Raw genomic sequence first — 23672 nt, forward strand, 5'->3', positions numbered from 1 at the left:
AGGGGCACGGGAGAACTTTTTGTGGTAATGGAAGTGTCGTAAATATTGATTATGGTGGTAGTTACTTGGGTGTAAATGTTTGTCAAAACTCATCGAACTGTACCCCTTGGTACATTTTGTTGTGTATAAATTATACCTTAATAAAGTTGATATTTTAAAATGTTCTTTTGGCTGTGAAGATTTCCCTGTTCCCTGGATGAAAACTATCATCTAATGACTTATTTGGTCACTCTTAGGTAATTGAAAGTCACTTAAAGTCAGGGCTTTGTGAACTACAGCCAGGCTGTTTTTATAAATAAAGTTTTTGGGGGGGACACAGTTCTGCCCATTTGAGTTGGGTAGTTGCGACTATGTGGCCTGAAAAGCCTAAAATATTTACTCTCTGGCTCTCTACAGAAAATGTTCACCAATCCCTACTTTAGGTCATAAAACACAAACTCAGTTCAAAAATGAGAATGTTCGTTCCAATATATTAATCAGTATTTTGATTCATTCAATTGTAGGACTTTGCTCCTGTTCCCCACTCCTCTAGCCCGCCTAGGGCTTTTGGGGGAAGTGTGGTCTCTTGTCTCTTTTTCAGGCCCTTCGTCCCCTCTTCTCTAGCTTCTGTTCCAGATCTTTGCCAGGTTGTGGCACAGGGAAAGAAGAGAGGAAGTGGGGAGTTCTTAGTGACTGGTGCCCTTATGACATGCACTGGGCTCGAAGGTGTTTAAAGCTGACTTTCTGTGTCGTGAATACTTGAGTGTGCTCTTCAGAGGCTCTCCTGGTGCCTCCCCTGACCAGCCCCTTACTTTGTAACTTCTGTGCCACGTTGCTCCCTCCATTTTGGGGTGTGCCTGGAGGGGTACTCACAGCGAGCACCGGAAAGACCCTCCTCACAAAAACCTTTCTTCTCACTTACTTCTAATTTCTTTGTTCTTTTATATTTTTTGAGAGAGTCAAGGGGTCAAGAGAATGAATAGGTTTGGGGGAGTTTCATATATAAATTATCTGGTGATGTTTCATTGACCTCTGTTGAAACCTTCATTTTAACATCCTATTGAACATTAGAAGGATATGGTCTTCTATGGTTTAAAAAAAGCCTACTCATTTTTTCCAGCCTATTCAATTTTAACTAAACTATTGTTAAGACTGTGACTATCAGTTGAACATAAAATCTTTTGGTGATAGACTGAGTGGCTTTCCATAAGCTTCATTTTCCTTACCTCTGAAATGGGTATAATAACATCAACCTAGAAGAATTTTTATAAGGATTAAGGGAGATAATGTCTATAAAGCTACTTTCAGTACCTTGCACAGAGCAGGAACTTCGTGTTTATTCACCCTTCTTCCCTTGGAGTTTATAAGTTGTCTCCAGAACCGTTTGTAAGACTTACGTGACCTTGAACAAGTCACTCAGTCTCTAGGGACCTGTTTCATAGTCTGTAAAATAAAAGGCTGGCATTAGCTATTTTCTATGACCCTGATGGTTAAACAAAATCTTTTGAATTCTTATGTGCACTTAATTTCCAAAGGAAAATGCATTTTAATGTCTTTGTTTCTGACTGTAATTATTCTCACTTGATTTCATGAATGTGGACTACCCTATTGTTAATTTTGTACAAAGTCCTGCAATTTGAATGGACATTGGATTACTTCCAGGAAAAAAAGAATCACTTCGTTCAAATAGGCTTAATTAAAAATCAGATTTTCCTTAGGACAGTGTTATTAAAAATGATCTCTTTCTGGTGAACCCCAAAATAACCTGTCATAACATTTTTTTAAAAAGGCAGGATAAGGAGAAGAAAAGATTTTGGAGTTAATAGTATGCAAAGATGTTCAGTGAGAGTGAGCAGTGCTTAAAATCCATTCCACCTAAAGTTAAATAAAACCTTGAGGTTTTCATTATCCTTTTATCCATCATTTCTCCTGTGACCCAAGAGTTAGACAGTAAAGCTGTGGATAGCAATATAGATAAACTGTGAGCCCCTGAGGGAAGGGGTTGTGTCCTACTTGTCATGTATGTCCAGCCTTTAGTTCAGTTCCTGCCATAATGTAGGTATTTAATAAAATTTGTTGCATATATATTTGACTGCATCTCACAATGATACTTTTTCAAATGTCTGTTTAAAAACTTATTAATGGGGCTTCTCTGGTGGCGCAGTGGTTGGGAGTCTGCCTGCCAGTGCGGGGGGCATGGGTTCGGGCCCTGGTCTGGGAGGATCCCACATGCCGCAGAGTGGCTAGGCCCGTGAGCCACAACTACTGAGCCTGCGGGTCTGGAGCCTGTGCTCCGCAACAGGAGGGGCCGTGATGGTGGGGGGCCCGCGCACCGCGATGAAGAGTGGCCCCCACTTGCCGCAACTGGAGAAAGCCCTCGCACAGAGGCGAAGACCTAGCACAGCCATAAATAAATAAATAAAAATAAATAAATAATTAAAAAAAAACTTATTAATGATCATGAACTGCCATTTGATTTTCCTCTTAATATGCAGAATACCATTCTCTTCACACTATTCTATTTCTCACTAACTTTAAGAATAGCAGAAGCATTTTGTAAGTAAGAGAGAAGCTGTGTGGGAAAGAGCTGGTTGATAACAGGATGAGAAGAGGATCAGGCTACTCTGCCATGATGACCAGTTCATCTTCTGCAAACAGGATTACCGCCAGCACCAGGGGACTCAAAGATGTCAATATCCCTCCTGCCCATGGGAGAAGTTGCAAGCTCCCCAGGGTTATGCAGTTCTATTACCACAGGAAACTTTACACTTTCCCTTCAGCAGATCAAGTGGGACTGATGTGAGGTTGCTACTCTTTAGTTTTTAAAGTACTCATGAGGTTTTTGGTCACAAAACCTTATTGTTCGTTGACTTTTTTTCATTACCCTTCACTCCCCACATCTGCAGCTTCACAGTACAGCAGCTCAGCTGGCAGCAGATCTGGTAAAATACCACGCTGATCATGTGGTTCTCAAAGCATTAAAACTTACTGGAGTAGAAGGAAATTTAGAAGGTTTGGCTGAATATGCCTGCAAACTCTCTGAACAGAAAGAGCGGCTTGTTGAGGTGAGCAATAGGTTGCTTGTTAAAGAAACTGTAGTTTAATGAAAGCTGTACTATCATCAGGTAATATTAACACAAATACAGTTTTTGGTTTACTCATAAGAGCGTTTTCTCTCTTGCCTTTGGAATTTTAAAAATATCATGTTTATCTGTTCTGTTCTTACAACAATTTGTCCTCTAAAACAAAACAATAAAAATGCTAGAACCCACAAATGCCCTTCTTAACCTTCTTCCTTATTCCATCAAAGAGATTAGATCTTGGAGTAGAGCAATGGAGATACATCGTATGACCTTGTTTGTATTTGAATCTTTTGAGTCTCAGCAGGAAAGAGATGGCACATTCAAATTAGGTTAATCTTAAGAGGGTTTAATAAAGGAGCCATTTACAATTGCATGGATAGGATGTGGGGAAACCATGAGAGTACAGGAATTGGGGTTAGTGACAGCAGAGCTGGTACTACTCCTACAACCAAATTAACAGGGGGAGTGAGTGGTTTCTGGAAACTGGAAGGGCACAGAGTCCTTCAGAGAGCCTTGAGTAGTTGTGGTTTTAGGACTAGACACAGAGACAGCCCACGGCAACCTGCAGGGAAAGAGCATGAGAATAAAGGCCCTTACCCTCCTCATCCCTGCTACTGTATTGCTGGGGCTTCCCATTGGCCAAACACAGCTGTAGACCACGTAGGTCAGTCTCCCAAGAAGGAAAAAGAGTGGATATGGAGGGACAAGGAGAAGACATTCAGCACAGTATTCCTTCTCGGAATCTCTCCTGTTCTGCCCAAATCTTTGTTATGTGTTACTGGTGCTTTACCTGCCCCTTTTGTTATAATTCCAATTATTGATTGATATTGTAAGCCTTCTACCTATTGAGAATGTCAGACATCTGCTAGTAAAGAAATGTATACTTAACCCATGTACACGTGAAGAATATATCCCCTTGTATATATGAGTTACGTCCCAGCCAACATGTATATTAATGCACAGATATGAACCATCTAGCTGTGTTCATATTATCTAATGTCCCCTGCTCACTGAATCTCACATACTAATGGTTAGAAGGAACTTTTAGACTAACTAAGCTAGCTTCCTCTCCTTTATTTGTTTACATCTGAAAACTACTAGGGAGCATTCTTAAAATGACTGTAGATACATCTCCTTTTTAAAATAGATCTGATGCTGTTTTTTTTATAAATCAAGTATTATGACTGCAGGCAAACTTGCTAATTATAGGAATCCTGCAGCAAATCTTTTTAAAAAGTGAAAAAAATTTTTTTCCCTAATTTTCTGTTTTAAGCCTCAAGAAATTATTGAAAAATTATTTTCAAAAATTTTCATTGATACAGGCTCTTTACTCATTATATCAGTCTTGCCTAATCCAGTGTTATCTCCAGTAAAAGGTGTGTTAATTGACAGGGAGAAGTGTTATTTGTTGGCAGAAAGAATGTGTAGCTTGTGGTAACTGACATAGTTTAGCTGAGAGACCTTGGATAAGTCCTTCTCTGAGCCACGTTTCTTCATACATATAATATGTGGGCACTACAAGGTCCTTTCAGGATTCCTCTTGGTTCTAATATTCTGTGACCACCTTGCCATGATCAGATAGGAAGTAGAAACAGTAGGGTATATGCTAATAAACCCGTATTTGTTCCTGCTTTGCTCCTAGAGAATCCGTTGGTAACCAATGCAATATTATAATAATCTTATTAATGTACACATTTATTTTTATAGGTTTTAATGTTTTATTTTCTTTGTTAATTATAAAATGATGCTATGTATTGTGAAGAATGAGAAAGTTGAACTATAGAAATGGTTTTTTGTAGACCTGTCGATTGTTGAGACATGTGTCTGGGACAGAACCTCTTGAAATAACCTGTATACATGCAGAGGAGACATTTCAGGTGACTGGCCAGCAGGTATGATCAACAGCAGATCGTTCCTTCCATATTATGTTTTATCTGAGTGTCATAACAAATTGTGCACAAGGAAGACACAAATGGTTCTGCATAACTACGGGCCAAATCTACTGAGAGAAATGAAGGTAATGGAATTTTTGTTGGTAGTGTGCCAGAACATTCCATTGGATTATCTGGTCATCTGCCAAATTAGAGATTGGCCCATTTAATTGATGCCCTAGTTTATATCTATTTAATTGAAGCCGTTTACAATACAGGTCGTTATAACATGTTTGAAAACTAAGTTATCATTATGTGATAAGCCATAAAAATACTCACATGTTTTGACCCAATAATTCCTAAGGACATAAGGAGATTAAAAGAAAAATAAAAACAATACTTGTTACATTGCTTATAATAAGATTCAATTGGAAGCAAAATAACAATCTTAAGTTAGGCAAATAATACATTATGATGTTATAGTAATAATTTTGATAACTAGAATTAGCAACATCTAAAAATATTTCATTAAAATGTTAGGTGACAAAAGCAGGATACAGATTTGTTTATATGCTATAATTGCTACTATATAAAATTTACATATATAAGAAAATGACTATAAATGTGCAGAAATGAAAGTTCTGCTTGTTAGGGAGAATTGTGAGTTATTTTTTTCTGAATTCTCTATAATATTACTTCGTTTTTATAATTTTCAAAAGCATTTTAACAATTGATATTGCATTTAATACTGTCTCTGTCAAATTAAGGGAAAAAGGGAGGGACAGAAGTTCCTTTCCCTTTGAGGTCTAAGTTCTAAAATACAATTTACCAGGTGTATTTGTTTCATTCATCATGGCAGCCAAAAGGACTTACTCCTTATTGCATTATTGGATGGTAGATGTCGAGCCCCTGGATTTATAGTTGAGAACAGCAAAAGCAACTTAGAGACAAAGGTGGTGTGTGCCCTCTAGCAGACCCAAGTTGGATGCTGGAAGGATGTTTATGCTCCCCGTGGAGAACAGTATCAAAAGCTTCTCACGGAAACAGGAACTATCTGAGTGACCCTCAGCAGTGACCATCGGCTGAGCATTTTATTATAACCAGAGGATCTCTGTTTATTGGGAGAAACCAAGGCTTCAATATTTACTTGTCCATTTGGGAGTCATACTACTTGCCTTGGCTATAAATGTATTTCAGTAGAGCTAAAGTTTGACTCTCCTGCCATATACAGTCAGCTCTTGTTATCCTCAGGCCCTGCTTGCTATTTGGTTGTAATTCTCTGCTTGCTGTTTTCATTGCAGCAGGGATATTAGGAAAAGTATATTTTCTTTTCCAGGATGGTGATAGATAGAGCCTGCTGTCAATTTCTGTAACTTGAGAAGCTTTTTCTGTTCCCATAGCCTCAGCTTTTATTCCTAGTCTTGGCTATCTGTCTCACAAAGGGATAATTTAAGAAAACAGAGCATGCCTCTAGGAGAATTTATATTACTTCTGGATGGCTCTGCTTTAGCAATGTCATTTTTATATTTCCTTTACAACGTTACAGCATATCCAGGGCACAGTGGAACGGTTTCCACACTGTACAGTGGCTCCTGGTTGAGAAGGCGGCACTGCTGCATCTAGCTTGTAGTCCATGGCGAACCCTGTGCCCACCTTCCCTGACGATGGGTAACCTTGCTCTACTCTGAAAGCTGCCACCTGCTTGTCAAGCCTGTGCCTGTGGCACTGTGCTCACCCAGGAGGAGCGCCTAGGTCTAATTCTCTCGAAGGCAGCCTGACTCTGACCATAGCAGTTTCTTTTCTTTTTTTTTAAATTGAAGTATAGTTGATTTACAATGTTGTGTTAGTTTCTAGTGTACAGCAAAATGATTCAGTTTTTTATATATATATATATTATTTTTCTTTCTCATATTCTTTTCCATTACATGTCAGTTTCTGAAACCTCTTCAGTGACTTCCTATCTCACTCAGAGTAAAGTCCATCTTTACTGTGCGTGTTTCTCCATCACGTGGCCATTGGTGACCTTCCATTTTTTAAATGTCAGTCCAGTCACACTGACCTACTGGCTGTTGTTAAAATGTATCAGAAATGTTCCCACCTCATTCCCAAACGACTTTCCCTAGGTTTCCCTGTGACTCCCTCACCTTCTTCAGTTCTTTGCTTACATGCCACCTTTGCAGGTGACCACCTAACTTAAAATACTGTGACTGCCAAACACCCTCCATCCTCCTTACCCTTTGTTTTTGTACATATCATTCATCATCTTCTAAGATATTTCATAATTTACTTACATGTTTTTAATCACCTGTCTCCCCACATTATAATATGAGTCCCATGAAGAGAGGAACATTTATTTGTTTCATTCACAACTGTTTCCCCAGCACCTGGAACATGGGTACAGTGCTGGACATATAGCAGGTGAATGAAGAGTCATATATTAGTTACTTGGTATCTTTGAGTCTCAGTTTCTCCAGCTGTAAAATGGGAACAGTGCTTATTGAGAAGGATAGTATTTTGTTTGTGTGTTTTTGAGGATTAATACTAATGTATATCAAGCACCTATCACAGTACCTCAAGTATCTATCTACCATGTCCTCATAGGTGTATGCGTATGTTACTACTACCACCACCACTACTACTACTACCACTACCAGTACTAATACCGATTCTGCTACCTCTACAACTACTACCACTGCTACTACCAGTACCAGTACTAATACCAATGCTGCTACTACCATCACTACTACTATCATCACTACGACTACTGCTACCACCACTACTGCCACCATTACTACCACTATTACTAATACTACCACTACTACACCATCTCTTCTTCTGCAGTATACAGTGCACTCTTTGTAGTCTGAGTATAACTCTGAATTATGCTATGGAAATAACTTTGTTGAAACAGAACTTTCCTTGAATAAAGATAATTGCTCCCTGAATAAAGGCTTATATATAATAATGCCTACTATTTATCTATAGATAAGATTATAAGAAACAGTAAGTTTTGTATGTCCATACTGCCCAACATGGGGCTTATGTATGGAAATTGCTTTGTAGTTGTGTCATTGAGTGATTTGAACAGTACAGGCTTAAGTTTGGTTTCCAATATGATTCTGAGAGGTAAGATTTTGAAACTCACACCTGTGTATATTGCTTCTTTAGATAATTTCTGCTGCTGAAACTTTGACATTGCATCCATCTAGTAAAATTGCTAAAGAAAATCTAGATGTATTCTGTGAAGCCTGGGAATCCCAAATTAGTGACATGTTAACACTGCTGAGAGAAATCAATGATGTGTTTGAAGGAAGACGAGGTGAGGAACTGTCCATACATTGAAATATGTTAGTATTTTAATGTAACTATTAGTTTTTTAATGTCAAACCTCAGATGCAAAATGAATAACTTGTTATAACCCGACTGGGTTATTTTTATAGTAAAGTATTTCCACAAAAAATTATAAAAATATTATTTGTCCTTCCTTTTAGTATCAAAGCAGTAAAATTTGTTGTACAACAGTATAGTAGATTCCTTTGAATTAATATTAACAATCTAGTTTTCTTATTGAAATTGTATTTTTATATTTCTTATAAATTGTTTTTTAGTTTTAGTACAAATGCTCTTCTGTAATACAATAATTCTCTGATGTAATTCTACTAACTTCATAATGAAATGAATGTAGTTATTTGATTTTCGAATTGCTTTCCTTCCACTTGGATGGAATCTCTTTCCTTGATGACTACGTAATCTTGGAATATTTCCTTTGGTGGGTAAGTTCATTGGTATTTCTACAACATGTAGAATAGCACCATACAATGTACAGAAGGCATAATTTTTACTCTTTATTTTAACATCAACTTGGAGTTTTGTTTATTTCCCATTGTACTGTGTATCCAGTTATCTATGTTTATGTGTTTTTATGTATTTCCTTTCTAATGGCTTCTGTTAGTGTCAAGCATGCTTGTTTTTTTAAATTAAAATGTCATTTAAAGTCATAATAACATCAAATTACATATTTATTTTTACTGAATATGAACATCTAAACATTTCATTTTTTAAAAAATACCCATTTAGGGTAATTGCTGATTTGCTTAAAAATCAGGGAATGGTAGACTTTGTAGATATTACATAATTTGTAATGTGTAATAAATGCTTACCATGCTTCTGCATTTAAAGATTTCTGTGATAGCTAGTCAGAATGGCATATCATTTTGATGCTTTGATAAAGTACTTACAGCTGCATGGTTTTTTTTTTTTTATAAATTTATTTATTTATTTTTGGCTGTGTTGGGTCTTCGTTGCTGTGCGCGGGTTTTCTCTAGTTGCGGCGAGCGGGGGCCACTCTTCATTGCGGTGCATGGGCTTCTCATTGCCGTGGCTTCTCTTGTTGTGGAGCATGGGCTCTAGGGGTGCACGCTTCAGTAGTTGTGGCACACAGGCTCAGTAGTTGTGGCTCGCGGGCTTTAGAGTGCCGGCTCAGTAGTTGTGGCGCACAGGCTTAGTTGCTCCGCGACATGTGGGATCTTCCCGGACCAGGGATCAAACCCATCTCCCCTGCATTGGCAGGCAGATTCTTAACCACTGCACCACCAGGGAAGCCCCGCTGCATGGGTTTTTTTGAGAGGCAAGTTTTATGTATTAAAAGGTAAATTGATATAATTGATCCATATTTAAAGAAGAATGATCACTTTGCCATAAGACTTGTTTAAGAAATGAAGAGAAGAAGCTTCCTGGTCTTTCTGACCACTAGACTAGCGTCCCCTACAGATAGACCAGAGTTGAAACAGGAAAATCCTATACTTATTTTTGGCCTACGTGGTCACTGTGGTTTCTTTTACTTTCAAACTGGATATTATGTAAATGATCTCTTCTTTAGATTTGGGTAACCTGTCCCCCCCAAATCAGGGTTATCTTAACTTCCTAAGTGCTGAACAGAAGTTCCTCTTTAGGTGGGACACTGCTGCCTTTGATCAATGGGACACCCATTGTTTAACTGGTAGTATCTTGCTGTTCAGAGGCATCCTTACTTAGGTGGGGTTAATTGAGATAGAGTTGCTTAATTTCTTTTACTGCCTTTATTTTTTTTCTGACTGTTATCATGAAGCTCATAAGAATAGCTTTTCCGCCAAGAAGCCCAACTCTGAGTTAGCCGTTGTTGACTGAACTGAGTCCAGTGGCACCGTGCTGCTCTTCCTGTTCTGTATGGTTATTATGACAAGGCTGCCTGTTTCCTCGCACTTGCCCACTGCAAAGGACAGAGTGTATTCTTCAGATTCTGGTTTCTCTTTGCTACTGGTATAACTCATATTGTAGCTATTACTGGAAAACCTTTGCTCTATTTTAACCACTTTAATTCTGCTCTGCATATCTTGACTCTCCTGACTAGGAAACGTAGATACGTTTGCAAGTATCAGTTAGCCAAACAATTAAGTAGCAAACAATATGCTAAGCAATGAAAAGGAGCCTTTAGTGTTCGCGTATTTGACGTCCGTCTGAGAGCTAGGTTATTGTCCCCTTACCCAGAGACCCCTAGATTTCATAATAGAGCCTCCTGGGATTGTTTCAAGAACTCAAAATTCAATATTTGTCTTCCTCCCTTTCTGCCTTCATCCAGTTCTGCCGTCAGGGAGGCCATGGCCTTTGTATTAGAAGGGACCTAGATCAAAAAGACTCCACCTTTCCTTAGTGATAAGTATGTATCAACATTTAGAATTTGAGATTATCTTAGACACATAAACATCAGAAAGAAGCTTTCTCTCATAGCCTGCAGATTCTATCCCTTATTTAAGGAAGCTGAATTTCCTTTGTTATATTTGAACCATCTTGAAGTTAATCTGACTAAGCTTCAGTTTATAGGGATGTACCAGGCTCCATAGCTCTGCACCTATTTTACTGCTTGGCAGACTGGACGCATGAAGTGCTGTTCACTGAAATGGGGCGAACAGGAAGAGGAACATGCTTGTGGATAAATATGAGCTTACTTGGGGGATGTATGAGTCGGGAACAAGGGAGTGATCCATCCAGACAAGAGATGATGGGGCCATGATAGTGGAAATGAAGATAAGAGGACTGATTTAAGAATTTTACGAGTAATATTAGTATGATTTGATGATTAATTGAATGTAGAGGTAAGGGAGAGTTTGAGGATAACAGCTGGGTTTGGTCTAAGCCAAATTCTAAAATACCCCAGTCCCACTCCTGAGGTTAGTTAATAATCTGCCTAGCCTTTAGTGGTTAGGGATTCATTTTAAGTGGGTCTGGGGACATGAGTTTTTTTCTGATGGATCATGCCATATAAAGCCCCTTTCAGAACCAAAAAAGCTAATTATAAGAACTTCTAATAAGGAATAATATTGCACATCTTCAGTGAAATAATGAGGCTTTCCTGTCCTTGGGGGATTAGCTTTATTTTGTAGAGATGCAGAAAAGCTCTGGATGTTGAAAATGGACAGCAGTTAGGTTGTCATGAGAAATCATTTTGCTATCCTCATAAGCTGAGAGGGCCTTTGAACTTAATTCTGGACTTAATTTATCTGGAGGTGTAAACTCAGAAGTAAAGATGGCACAAGTGTCATGTTGATTTAGGGAGTATTAAACAAAGGATTTAGGGAGTATTAAACTTATAATACCCCTGTGAAGACAGTGCTTCAAAAACAATTCTGTACATCAAAGTCTGTACCAAATATATTTTTTTCATGTTCTCCAACCAAATTACAATTTTATTTCTCAGTCACGTGTAATTAATAGACTAAATTATCAAAACTAATGTGCTAACATTTCTGTTTATTTAATAATATTTTAAAAATTAAATGTGAATAGTAGAAAATTTGTTTTAAGTTATATATGTTATTTGTAGGAGAGAAGTATGGCTACCTTTCACTTCCAAAGCCAATGGTAAGTAGAAAACCTTTGTACACTTGAGAATGTTTTTATTCAGAATTCAAATTATGCTCTTGTTGCCTATTGCTACCCCCACAACCTCCAATGATTGACATGACAAAAAAAAAGTTAGGATATTAAATGTTGACTGTTCAGAATTGTTATTCTGAGTAGCAGTCTAGATGTAGCCCATAGTTTGGTTATTTGTGTTAGATTTGAGGGATTGAGGGAATACGTAACAGATTTTATGATTAATAAGAAGCCATAATCTGAAGTCAGAGGTCTTTTTATTCTTCATATCTTGGGTCTAATTCACAAGGTCATGTTGGAACAATTTTATGCAAACTAATAACTTTCTTAATTTTCTTGATGAAAATAAGCCATTCTGTTTATATTTAGAGACTTGAAATGCTTTATTTAGCTTTACACAATTGAAGCTGATGCATCTTGACTGCATTGCAAAATAGTGCCCACTAGATGGCAAGCTTGGTTACATTATTAAGATGGTTTCTGTACCTTTTCAGGCAATTCCCTTTCGGTCTTCATTAAACACTTTGATAATAATAATTTGTAAAAGTAAAAATAAAAATAACGAAAACACAACTAAATTTAAAAGAATAAGATGGGGTTGTAAGATTCTAAATAAAATAAAACCTAAAAACCTCTAGGGTATTGTTAACTTTCTTAAATGCTTTATAAGTTGCTTTATGCTAGACTAAGGAAGAAGATGCAGATGATGTGACTATACAAGGAGGAGCCAAAGAGATCATTGGTCCATCTCTGTTTATTTTCTAATGAACCTAAGAGGCAGCCTGTGTGTGTGTGTGTGTGTCCATGCCTCTTTATAGATTCCCTGTATTTATTTTCTGTCCTTTACCTTCTCCTATTTCTTCTATAGTAAACAGGATTAGAAAATTTCAAAAGGGCAATGTTAAATGAACAAATATAAACGATGGGATAGAAAAAAGGGAAAAAGTTGAGGCTCTTCTATTCTGCAGTTAAACTGGTGACAGAATAGCTGGTCAGAAGCAATAAGTCATGGTAATAATAAGAGAAACAAAAAACGGAGAAGTACACATATACCTCAAAGCTGTCTTCTTAAGCTAAGTGGGCACCTGAGTGTTTTGTTTTATCATAATCTGTATTTTGTGTACATGTGTGTGAATATATACTCTGTGGGGGGTGTGTGTGTGTGTGTGTGGATGGTTTAAATAAATGTTTCCTTTAAAAAAATAAATGGCTCCCTGCATCTCCTGGCCCTTCTATCTCTACTAGCCCAGCTGTTCTGGAACTCCTGCCCCAGCTAGGGGAGTTCCCACCAGATCTCAGAATGAGAGGAATGCCCAACTTGGGCTGCAATCTCCAGAGAACTTCTGGATATATTTTTCAAAGAAACATTGCTATTGGTAGTGGTTTCTACAAGTAAGTAAGCATCTGTGGGCCAGCCTGGTAACCTAACCAGTGCACAATGTTTTCTTCTCCCCTAGGGGAAATATATTCTGAGTTCTAAATAGCCTACGTAGAAACAAACTTGTTGTTTCAAATATAGGGGCCATCAAACATGCTGGTTCAAATATTAAATCCTAAATTCTAAGTATAATCTCCTATATAACCTGGCATATAGGATTAGGAATCTGGATGTCAGTGAAACTAGGGTGCTGAAATTTAGCCCTCAAAAAGGCAAACTTGTTAAAGGAATTGAATTCCAGAGTCATAACATTAGGAATATATTGAAAGCTACATATAGTGATTAATTTTATTACATCATTTCCTAAGAATAATTTAACAGAGGGGCCAGGGAGGTTTGGGGGTATAATAATTGGACTATGAAAAGACTGCAGAAGTCTTTAAGTGTTTCTGGGACACAGATCTGCTTTCCCTAACTCCAGATTTCTAACTAACTACTTCTTCAAAGCTGAACGCACATATTAGTAGAGTATTTGCAATTACAGGTGACCCTTGAACAGCATGGGTTTGAACTTTGGGGTCCACTTTTTTGTGCATTTTTTTCAGTAGTACATACTACAGTGCTACACCATCTGGGGTTGGTTGAATCCACAGATGCAGAACCACAGACACAGGGGAACTGCGGATACGGAGGGCTGACTGTAAGTTATACTTAGATTTTCGGCTGCGGGCGGAGAGTCAATGCCCTTAAGCCCCACGTTGTTCAAGGGTCAACTGTAGTTGTTTGTTTTTACTTAAACAGTTTAATATAGTTTCAGTATGTACTGAAAATTTTTATATTAAATTTCATTACCGGTACTTTGTTATGCTTTCTATGACTATTGCATTTCTTCACAATTAACTGTACCTATTTTTAAGACGTCCTAATCTTTTTCTTGTCACAGAAGAATAACGCAAACCTGAAATCATTAAAGCCAGACAAGCCTGACTCTGAGGCAAGACCTTTTTCTTTGCAGTAGTCTTACTTTTAATCTTCCTCTTACATAATTAATGACTACATTGTTGTGATTAAAATGGATGTTTTGTAGGAGCAAGCCAAGATAGCAAAGCTTGGGCTCAAGCTGGGTTTGCTCACCTCTGATGCTAACTGCGAGATTGACAAGTGGGAGGATCAGGAGAACGAGATTGTTCGATACGGACGGAACATGTCCAGTATGGCCTATTCTCTGTATTTATTTACTAGGTAAATGTAGTTACATTTTGATCTTTTAAAATGAACTTAATGATATCTGGTGTAAAGAAAAAGTGCCATGTTACATTGATAGGTTAAAGTCGGTTTCAAATACATGGTAAAAAGACTATAAGTAGTTCTTAGGACAATTAAGTGAATGCAACAAGAAGACATTCATTTAACTAGGATTTAGATTTAGAAGAGATCCTTTTCTAGGTTTGTGTACGATTCCTTCCATAATTTTGAAATAATTTTGCTTTCTGCTTTTTGTCATCCCATATATCAGTGTCTCTCCCAGCCAGCATCAGTAAGTTTAGAAAACATGCCTTTTATATATACACTACCAAATGTAAAATGGATGGCTGGTGGGAAGCTGCTGCATAGCACAGGGAGATCAGCTCGATGCTTTGTGACCACCTAGAGGGGTGGGATAGGGAGGGTGGGAGGGGGAGGTGCAAGAGGGAGGGGATATGGGGATATATGTATACTTATAGCTGATTCACTTTGTTATACAGCAGAAACTAACACACATTGTAAAGCAATTATACTCCAATAAAGATATAAAAAAGAAAAGAAAACATGCCTTTTAAATCTTTACACAGTGACGGATTATATACAGATCAAAGAATAGAGCCATGAGGTCTACCACCTCAATAGGGTGCCAAACCTCCATGGATCCGTATTCATTATGTAGCAGAGAATTTCCCTAACTTTACATTTACCTGACCTACATTCTCTGTCTTGTTCACCTTACAAGACTGTTGGTCAAATGCCTCAATGAAGTCCATGTCGCTCACATTTGTCTTCCATTATAATAATGGAAGACTATACATACGGTACAGTATTTCCATGTTGCTAAAAATTTTATCTATTTTCTGCTCAATGACCTGTTCTAGAATTTTCTCAAGGAATAACTTCGAGCTTTTCGTTTTCTGATATCTGTCTTTTTCATTTTTAGAAACTGGAAGATACTTGATATCTTCAGTGTTATGGCTTCTCTCCTACTCATTTTGATTTTGAAATTATAACCAGCAGTCGTTCACACCTGCATATTATTTCAGTAATCTGGAATGTAATCCATTTGGACTGGAGTCTTAAGCTCAGTTAAAGTAATTGGGATCTCTACAACTGTGTGGGCTTTTGGGCTCAATAAATAGCCCCTTTCCCCCACTAAAGTTCTGAACAAAATGAAAAAATAAAAGAATAGGCAGATGGGGTCAGTAACATTTATACTGACAAAGCTGATACTCAATAATGAGGTTTATAGCCATAGACAAGTAGGCTTTTAAAAATAATCCCTAGAATTAAGAAATCTTACCCTGTAGGGGAAGAATGTATCTCTTAAAATACTTGGAAGACTAGGTATATCCCAAAGGCACCTTTACTACCAAGACAAAAAGGAGAAAAGAAAGGGCTACCATGTCTAATTTATTTTCACAAAGTCACCAAAAAGACTGAAAAGATCAATAAATGTCCACCCTCTTCTATGGGGTGAAATAAGTGAGAGAGCAGAGTGAAGTGAGGGATGCTGTGCTAGTGAAGATTCCTTCATATGGAAGGAAGATTAAGAGTGAGGAAGAAGCATTCATTCTTGCCTTGATGATATCTTCTACCTTTTCAAGGGAAATGATTCCTCTGGAGGGTGAAGGAGAAATGATAGGAGTTGAATAATTTTGCCTCTGGTTAGCAGTCATTTGTTAATATCTTTCCATATTTTCCATCATTGGAGACCTTTTTTTCCCCCCCCCCTTTGGTGGTTTCCTTCCTTTGTTCTTAATTCTTAGCAAGCTTCTCCAGGGATTGAGTTTTCCCAAAACTAATTTTGACCTCCTTTCTTGGTTCATATCATTTAAAAATCGGATGAGTCAAGTCTGCAAAAGGAAGTAAAATGGAATTCCTTTGTTTACCCAGACTCAATGTGTGGGTAACTGAAATGTGAAGATTAACTGTAGAAACAAAGATCTTTCCTTTGAGATGGAATCATGCTAATTATCTCATGGTGATAAAAATCAGATTAAAAAATTTTTTCTGACCAATAGAAACTCGAGAAATAAATTATTACTTACTGAATGTAGTTTGGTATATAAAATCTTCCCACGTAAAGGATTCATCAATAGAAATTTTTTTAAGTTTGTGATTGCCCCTTTTGTTTCTTGTTTCTTATTTCAGAATATTTCAGGATTATATATGGTCAGCAATTTTTATTTCTGAGTCAGAATAGTGGATTTTGGTAAGGGGTGACATGCATCCCACAGAGACTAGGAAGCATGAGGAATAGGGGTAACCAAAGCTCTATGGAATGGGACTTGTTACTGGAATATGGTTATTGGACAGGAGCCACTGAAGTTCAGGAAAAGAAAATGGATTTTCTGTAATGGATAACACCTTGTGCCAGTTTGGCAAGTCCTGGTAATATGATTGTGGTAAAATCTCAAGCTGGCTTTGTTTTCTACCCACCCTGTTGGTATACCTGTTTTTCCCCAAACAATTTTTCTGTTTTCCCTTAAGATGATGGTTTACCAGCCTCATCTAATTACTTCTTTCTGAGACTCATCTGTTAGTCTTCACAGTATCCAGTTTTGTAGTTTTCCTGGGCAATTTTATAGCTTTTCTTCAGGCTGTCATGTAAGGTTGTCTTAACAATTTATATAATTTCTTTATCATTTATATACAGTTACTCATATTTCTTTAAAATTTATATATTTTAGCTTTTCTAGTGCATTATGGTTTTTAAAAATTTCACACTTACCAGTGCCTTGTGGTTTTTAAAGTAGTTTCTGTGTCATCATTTCATTTGATCCTTACAACAGTTTATCAGAGAATAAGAATGTTTTGTTCACATCTCATAGCTATTAAAAGGCAGAACTGGTGAACTAGATTTCAGATCTTCTGATTCATGCCTGGGCTGTTGCTCATCTTAATGCATTCTGTTGCTCTTTGTTATAATTTACTTTTCACTTGTAAAGGTCTGAATTCTTCTTGGTAGTTTTCAGTATGATATTCTCTAATCTTCCGATGAGAGCGGTAGCACAAATATTGCTATGATTATTTTATAGACTCAGAATTGAAACTTAACTGACAGCCTCATCAGAAACAACTGAATTCCTGCCAGAGTTGAAATTAGAATCAAAAATGAGAATGTCCTGATTTTGGTCTGACCTTTTTTCCATTATGGAACAAAGGCCTTTTAGTTAAGGCATATTATCAGATCTCATATCTTTAACTTATGAAGCAAAATGAAGAAGGTTAAAAAAGAAAAATAAAACTTAAATATAACGTCTCAGTTTTAAGTTTCTTTACATTATAAAATTAACATATATAATGTTTACCAGTTTTTTTTAAAAGTGCCTTAAGAGGTAATAGTTAAATGTTAAAGCTGCTTTAAGAATAGTTACAATATTATTAGTCTATTCAATATTATTGTTCAAAATTTGGGATCTGTTAATACACAAAATGCTCTAAAACTTTAATATAAAATCAATTTCCAGGCAATAACTTTTTCTTACCCCCTTAATAATTCACTTTATTTCAGGGGAGAGGGACCAATAAAAACTTCCCAGGATTTAATTCATCAACTAGAGGTATGTTTTATTTCCATTTTATGCTAATATTTTATTTTTATTATTATTATTATTATTTTGGCTGCACCATGCAGCTCGAGGGATCTTATTAGTTCCCTGACCAGGAATCGAACCCAGGGCCCTGGCAGTGAGAGTGCCGAGTCCTAACCACTGGACCGCCAGGGAGTTCCCCTATGCTGATACTTTAATTCTGGGCTAAAAGTTCGTGATAGCTAGTTTTCTTAATGATTTACTGCATCATGTTTGTATGTTTACCTACGTACACAGCACATGTGTACCGTAGAGAGTGGTAGAAAAGCAGAGGACTGCAGTAGCATTTTGTGGCGCTGTTTTGGTTATCTTAGTGGAAAAAAGCTTAAATATCATAGGGATAAAGTAGAATGGGCTTTGATAGTCACTAGATGCAATATTAAGTTTCAGGTTTTCCCAAGTAGGTGAAAAATATCCTGTCAGCAGATGCATATCTTATACTGTCCTAAATGTGAGGAAAGCTTTTTGGCTTCTTCATTATTGAATTGGATGAATGATATTGATTAAATAAGATAACACATAAGAAAGCACTTGTCATAGGGTTGAGACCATTACAGGTTCTCAGTACATGTTAGTTTCCTTTTCTTCTTCCATATTCCTGATGATTTAAGGCATTCAGGGAGAGACACATACTGACACTCACCCTTCTGCCCTATGTGTCTCATGAAACTCCACATAGGCCTAGCTCTAATTCTCCTCGCTTACCTAGAGGCTTAGATTGATAAGTGGATTTCAAGAGTCCTTTCTTATTTCCCCTGACTCTCATGTTAGTCTGTTTGCCTCTCTAGAACCAAGGGCATTCTTGCATTTGAAATTTGAAATTTCTATCACTTTATCAATGTTATGTGTTTTCCTTTGGCATTCCCATGTGCTTTCACCTGAGCCTCTTCAGGGAAGGGATTTCAGCTTGAGAGGGTGATTGTCAAGAGTCAGAAGAATTATAGAAAATACTTCATTCGGAATTTTCTGTAAAGTTGACTATAAGTGAGCTATTTCCCTTTTTAAAAAGTTGGGAGAAATTCTGGATTCATTTTGTTCAGTTTGACCCATATCCATTCCAAGTCACACCACACCATAGAGAGTATTTCACTGTAAAAGATCCACTACTCACCTTCTTCCTGTGTTAGCTTATTCATTAAACCAACATCTGCTGATTGTCTACATAAAATGTTCATCACATATTCATTGAGTTTGTACTGTGTGTCAAACCCTGGGGATGAGAGCTTTGGAGAAGAGTGAACAAAGGAAAGTCCCCACCCCATGGAGCTTACATTCTAGTGGGAGCAGATAGACAATGAAAAGTTAAATATATAATGCCCATATATAAGTACCGAGAGATAAAATCCTGTAGGATAAGAAGAGAGGTGATAGAAGGGGGGTGGTCAGGAAAGACCTCTTTAAGGAGGTAACATCTGAGTAGAGTAGAGTGTTGAGAGAGTGAGCTAGATGGATATCTTGGGGTCGAATATTTCAGGCAGACAGAACAAGTGCAAAGGCCCTGAGGTGTAGGGGTAGGCTGGAGGTGTCTGAAGAAGAACAAGGAGACAGGCGTGGGTGGAATGTAGTGAGCCAGAAGGAAGGTGGTAACATATGACATCTCTGAGCCATGGGAAGAACCTTGATTTTATTTTTCAAGAATGATGGAAAACCCATTGAGGGTTTTGAGGAGCAATGGCATGACCTGACTTCTGTTTTAAAAGGTTTTTGGCTTGACCAACAGGGTAAATGTTAGCACCATTTACTGAGCGAGAGAACAGAGGGACAACACCGAATTTAGAGGGAGAAAATCAAGCATTTTATTTTGCCGAAGTAGGATGAACAGGAGTGGTGTCAGGTTAGGTCAAGAATGGACAGAGAGATTTGGGAGTCATCAGCTTTAAGGTGGTTTTAAAACCATGGTACTCTGTGAGACAGGGATCTTGCCCCCAAGGGGTTTGAAGGCTAGAAGGGAGGAGAAGATGTGTACAGAGAAAGTGGGAATGTGGAATGATGAGGAACATGTGGGTAAGTGAGTCATTCCGTTTGGTTAGAAGGTATGTTTAAAATGCACTGGTTTCCCTTTTAAAGGATAGGGAAGGATGCTAAGGACTATTTGACCTTGAGATCAGTTTATCCAGTGATAGCAAGGCTGTTGGAAAGAGAGTTAAAGTTAACCCTGAAATTATTTGCCTCCCTGTTCTGCATCTTCATATGCTTTATCTAATTTATTACCAAGATCTATTATTTTTCTTCACAAATCACTCTCAAATTTGCCCTGTTCTTTTCATTCTTCCTGCTGCCACCTAAAGCTCAGTCTTCACTTCCCTGGTATCTCTCACTCTAAAAGATTCTGTGTACCATTTAAAAATAATCATCCCGAATATTCTAAAGTATTTTTCAGTATTCTTTCCCATCATCCTCTTCTCCTCACTAAATTGTACAATGTATGCTGAATAGGGAAAAAATAATCCCCTCAAATGGCTAGTTGAAGAATGTGTATAGGTGACAAATTCTATCTTGCTGAGCTGGAAGCAGGAATGTTCTAACGCTTTTGACCTCATCTAACCCTTTTGACCCCATGTTCCAAGATTCAACACCCTCTTATAATTGGGGATATTATGAGATGAGCTTCGGATCCATCTAAAAGCCCAGGCATAATTTTTATGGCTAAGTATCAAATGTCTGTGCGATCCTGCACAGTAATTGGAGGTGTCCCGGTGTAGGGGAGCCACTGCAGGGACTGATTCTGCATCAGGTCTGGGAAATCTGCTTCTGAATACAGTTAAACTCTTGCGTTTTCCTGGATACAACAAAAACCATAAAAGTTCCATGACAGACCTTTTATGTTTAGGTTTTATTTTTTAAATTCTGTATGCGAATTATCCATGAGTGTATTTCTTACCAACTATCTTGACGACATACACCTAACGTAGTGATGTTTTTCCTTTCTACCAGGTTTTTGTTGAAGAGGGTTTGAAGCTTGCTTCAAGTGTGCAAGCTTTCTCAAAACAGGTAATGCACGTATCCCTGCCTGGTGCTGGTGGTGATGTCATAAATACCCACTTTGAGGGTATATTATTAAGGTATAAAGGTATTTAAGGTTTAAAAGATGGAATTTCACTGGAGTTGTTATAACTTCCTTATTTACATTTCAGCTGAAAGATGATGATAAGCTTATGCTTCTCCTGGAAATAAACAAGCTTGTTCCTCTATGCCACCAGCTCCAGGCAGTAACTAAGATACCTTTGCAGAATCAAGTGTTTCTAAAGGTAAAAGGGAGGGTGGGACATTCAGGAAAGCACTTGAGAAACTTTCACACTTTTTTTTTTATTAGGTTAGCTTCCAGCCCCTTTTTCTTCAAATAAAGTGTTAATACCTACAGAAGAACAATTTATTTCCATTTTTCCTGCCTTGACTGCAAGAACCGTTTATCATCTGCAGTTATAACTGACCCCAGGAAGCAGTAGGTTCACCAAGTAAATTAGCTTTTTGGACATGATTAATACCACAGCGTGGAGCAGCTACCCTTAAATCCCAACATCATCACCTGACTAACTAGGGCACAGACCCCTCAGAGTGAAGGGCTTCTGTTGTTTTAGGGAGTTTGAGTGCAAAAACGTAGAGTGCAAGGAATTGCAAAGAAGGGGGTTCACTGCCACTATTTGGTGCACTTTGAGAAGCCCCTAAACCATCTGAAATAGAACAGGTTGATTTTCCATCCATTCTTCCTGGGGTTCCATGAAATTGGCATGAGACTTGGGCAACAATCCCTGCTTCTGTGTTCTGGGACCTCAGGTCATCAAGTCAGCTCAGATGCCTTAATCTGTGTACCCTTTGAGATCCCTTAGATTTCTATAATGAAGAAATTTTTACCATTTTCAAACTAAATGATAAAGTCTTTTGTAAGCCTCCTTATAAGAATTTGATTTGCTTGCTTTCTGTCACTATAGGTTGATAAGAGTATTACAAAGACAAGATGCATAATGGCTACTTTGGTCCAACTTCTCTCACTTTGCTATAAACTGCTGAAGAAGGTAAGATAATTTGTGTATCTTAAACTTACATTTAAAAAATTAAGTCTAAAGGAGAGTGCAAAAGAAATAGATACTATTTAATTTTGCAGTTATTTTAAGAGTAAAGTAAAACAGAAACTAATTTTCTTAATTCTTTCCAGCTTCAAATGGAAAACAACAGATGGGTCTCAGTTACAAATAAAGATTCTGTGGATGGTAAAACTTGAGAAGCTTTTGAGGTCAGATCTCTGGAACACCATGTGGCAAAGCTGACATTTTTAGAAAGCAAATGATCCTTTATATTTCAGAAACTGAACAATTTTGTAAAGAAAACAAACTGAAATCTTGCTTTATTTTCTGATCATGAAACCGATTGTGAAGCTTTCTGACAACTATTAAATGCCATGGTAGTTGCTATATTTCTAATTGCAGTGTGATTTTAGAATGGGACGTTGCCATGAATTATGTTCTTTAAGTCAAACCAAATATCCCTACTGTCTTAATGACAGTTTAATCCAAAGAAACTATTTTGAATATATGATCACTTTTGGCATATTTTACCCTAACTTCCTATTTTTTTAAATTTAAGCTTATCATCTACTATACCAAGTTGCAGCAGAAGAGACACAGTAGTCTGGGTGATGCAGGGTTTTCCTTAAACCTGTGGACTCTTCTTCAATCCCTCTGTCCACTGAGTATGACTGGGCCTCCGCTGTCCCCTCTGTCACGGATCATCCATGCCAGGAGCACACGTTTGTTCTCTAGTAAGGGTTTCACAGAGCACAGGAAATCTGTTGTGATGCATGTCCCGCTCCCACCCAAAAGCAGGGCCATGGAGCTCACTCCTGGAGCTTCCTGGAGGAACTCACTAGGAGATGGTTTTAGTTCTCGTTCTAGCATAGCTGGCCTGTCTGCCCTGAATATTAGCTGGAATCCTAAGCCTATCTTACTGGCTTAAAAAGTAGTTTTTGTACTTCTGAGTAGTGACTGATGGAACAGAAGGTAGAAGACAGAGAATAATTGAACTAAGCTGTTTAAAATAAATTCTGAGTAAGCATACATTTTATATATGTGCCTTTGGAATGTTCATTATAAAACAAATAAACAACTTTAGTCTTTTTAGTTTTACGGTTTAAAGCTTTTGTTTTTCTGGGGTGGGTTTTGATTGAAGGATCTGGTTATAAGTTCCGCCCTTATGGTGTAGTATAGTTAACTTTGTTTTTTGTGCTTGTATCCCGATGCTTTGAAATTTATTTTGAAATCTAACGGGACCTGTCAGTTGCCAAATGGCAGTAGTTCTATAAGCTCGTCTGATGATCATTATCTGGGTCAGCCACCACAGTCAATATTCACAAGATCCTGAAGAACCACAGTACTACCAATTAGCTAGTCAATATTTTATTGAAGGAAACTTGAATTTACTGTAGGCCTTGGAGAGAAAATGGGATGCACTCAGCTTGGTTATGACCTTTATAAAATATTTCTTTATAAAAATCATCAAACATGATTTTTATGCCCTGAAACCAAAATATTCTTTTAAATTACAATGGAAATAATGGGAAAATGATGTGAGGTAACGTTATATGTAAAATAGATATATAATTCTTTTACTGTCT

At 37.5% G+C, this 23672-nt stretch overlaps 1 protein-coding gene across 3 annotated transcripts in view; it reads left to right on the top strand.

Moving 5' to 3' along the window:
* The window catches only part of CTNNAL1 (catenin alpha like 1), a 58994-nt gene extending 35369 nt beyond the window's left edge, over nucleotides 1-23625 (top strand). For 2 of the 3 annotated variants that reach the window (XM_061200130.1, XM_061200132.1), the window contains 11 exons: nucleotides 2886-3044; nucleotides 4862-4954; nucleotides 8102-8252; nucleotides 11793-11830; nucleotides 14167-14217; nucleotides 14311-14465; nucleotides 17986-18034; nucleotides 20999-21055; nucleotides 21199-21312; nucleotides 21994-22077; nucleotides 22218-23625. In XM_061200130.1, coding sequence (XP_061056113.1) covers nucleotides 2886-3044; nucleotides 4862-4954; nucleotides 8102-8252; nucleotides 11793-11830; nucleotides 14167-14217; nucleotides 14311-14465; nucleotides 17986-18034; nucleotides 20999-21055; nucleotides 21199-21312; nucleotides 21994-22077; nucleotides 22218-22283 — 1017 coding nt within the window. In that variant the 3' untranslated portion in view covers nucleotides 22284-23625. The remainder of the gene's footprint in view (nucleotides 1-2885; nucleotides 3045-4861; nucleotides 4955-8101; nucleotides 8253-11792; nucleotides 11831-14166; nucleotides 14218-14310; nucleotides 14466-17985; nucleotides 18035-20998; nucleotides 21056-21198; nucleotides 21313-21993; nucleotides 22078-22217) is intronic. The other variant, XM_061200131.1, reaches the window with a different exon arrangement.
* Nucleotides 23626-23672: the final 47 nt, after the last annotated feature.

Source organism: Eubalaena glacialis, chromosome 9, assembly GCF_028564815.1.
Source record: "Eubalaena glacialis isolate mEubGla1 chromosome 9, mEubGla1.1.hap2.+ XY, whole genome shotgun sequence".
Classification (NCBI taxonomy): Eukaryota; Metazoa; Chordata; class Mammalia; order Artiodactyla; family Balaenidae; genus Eubalaena; species Eubalaena glacialis.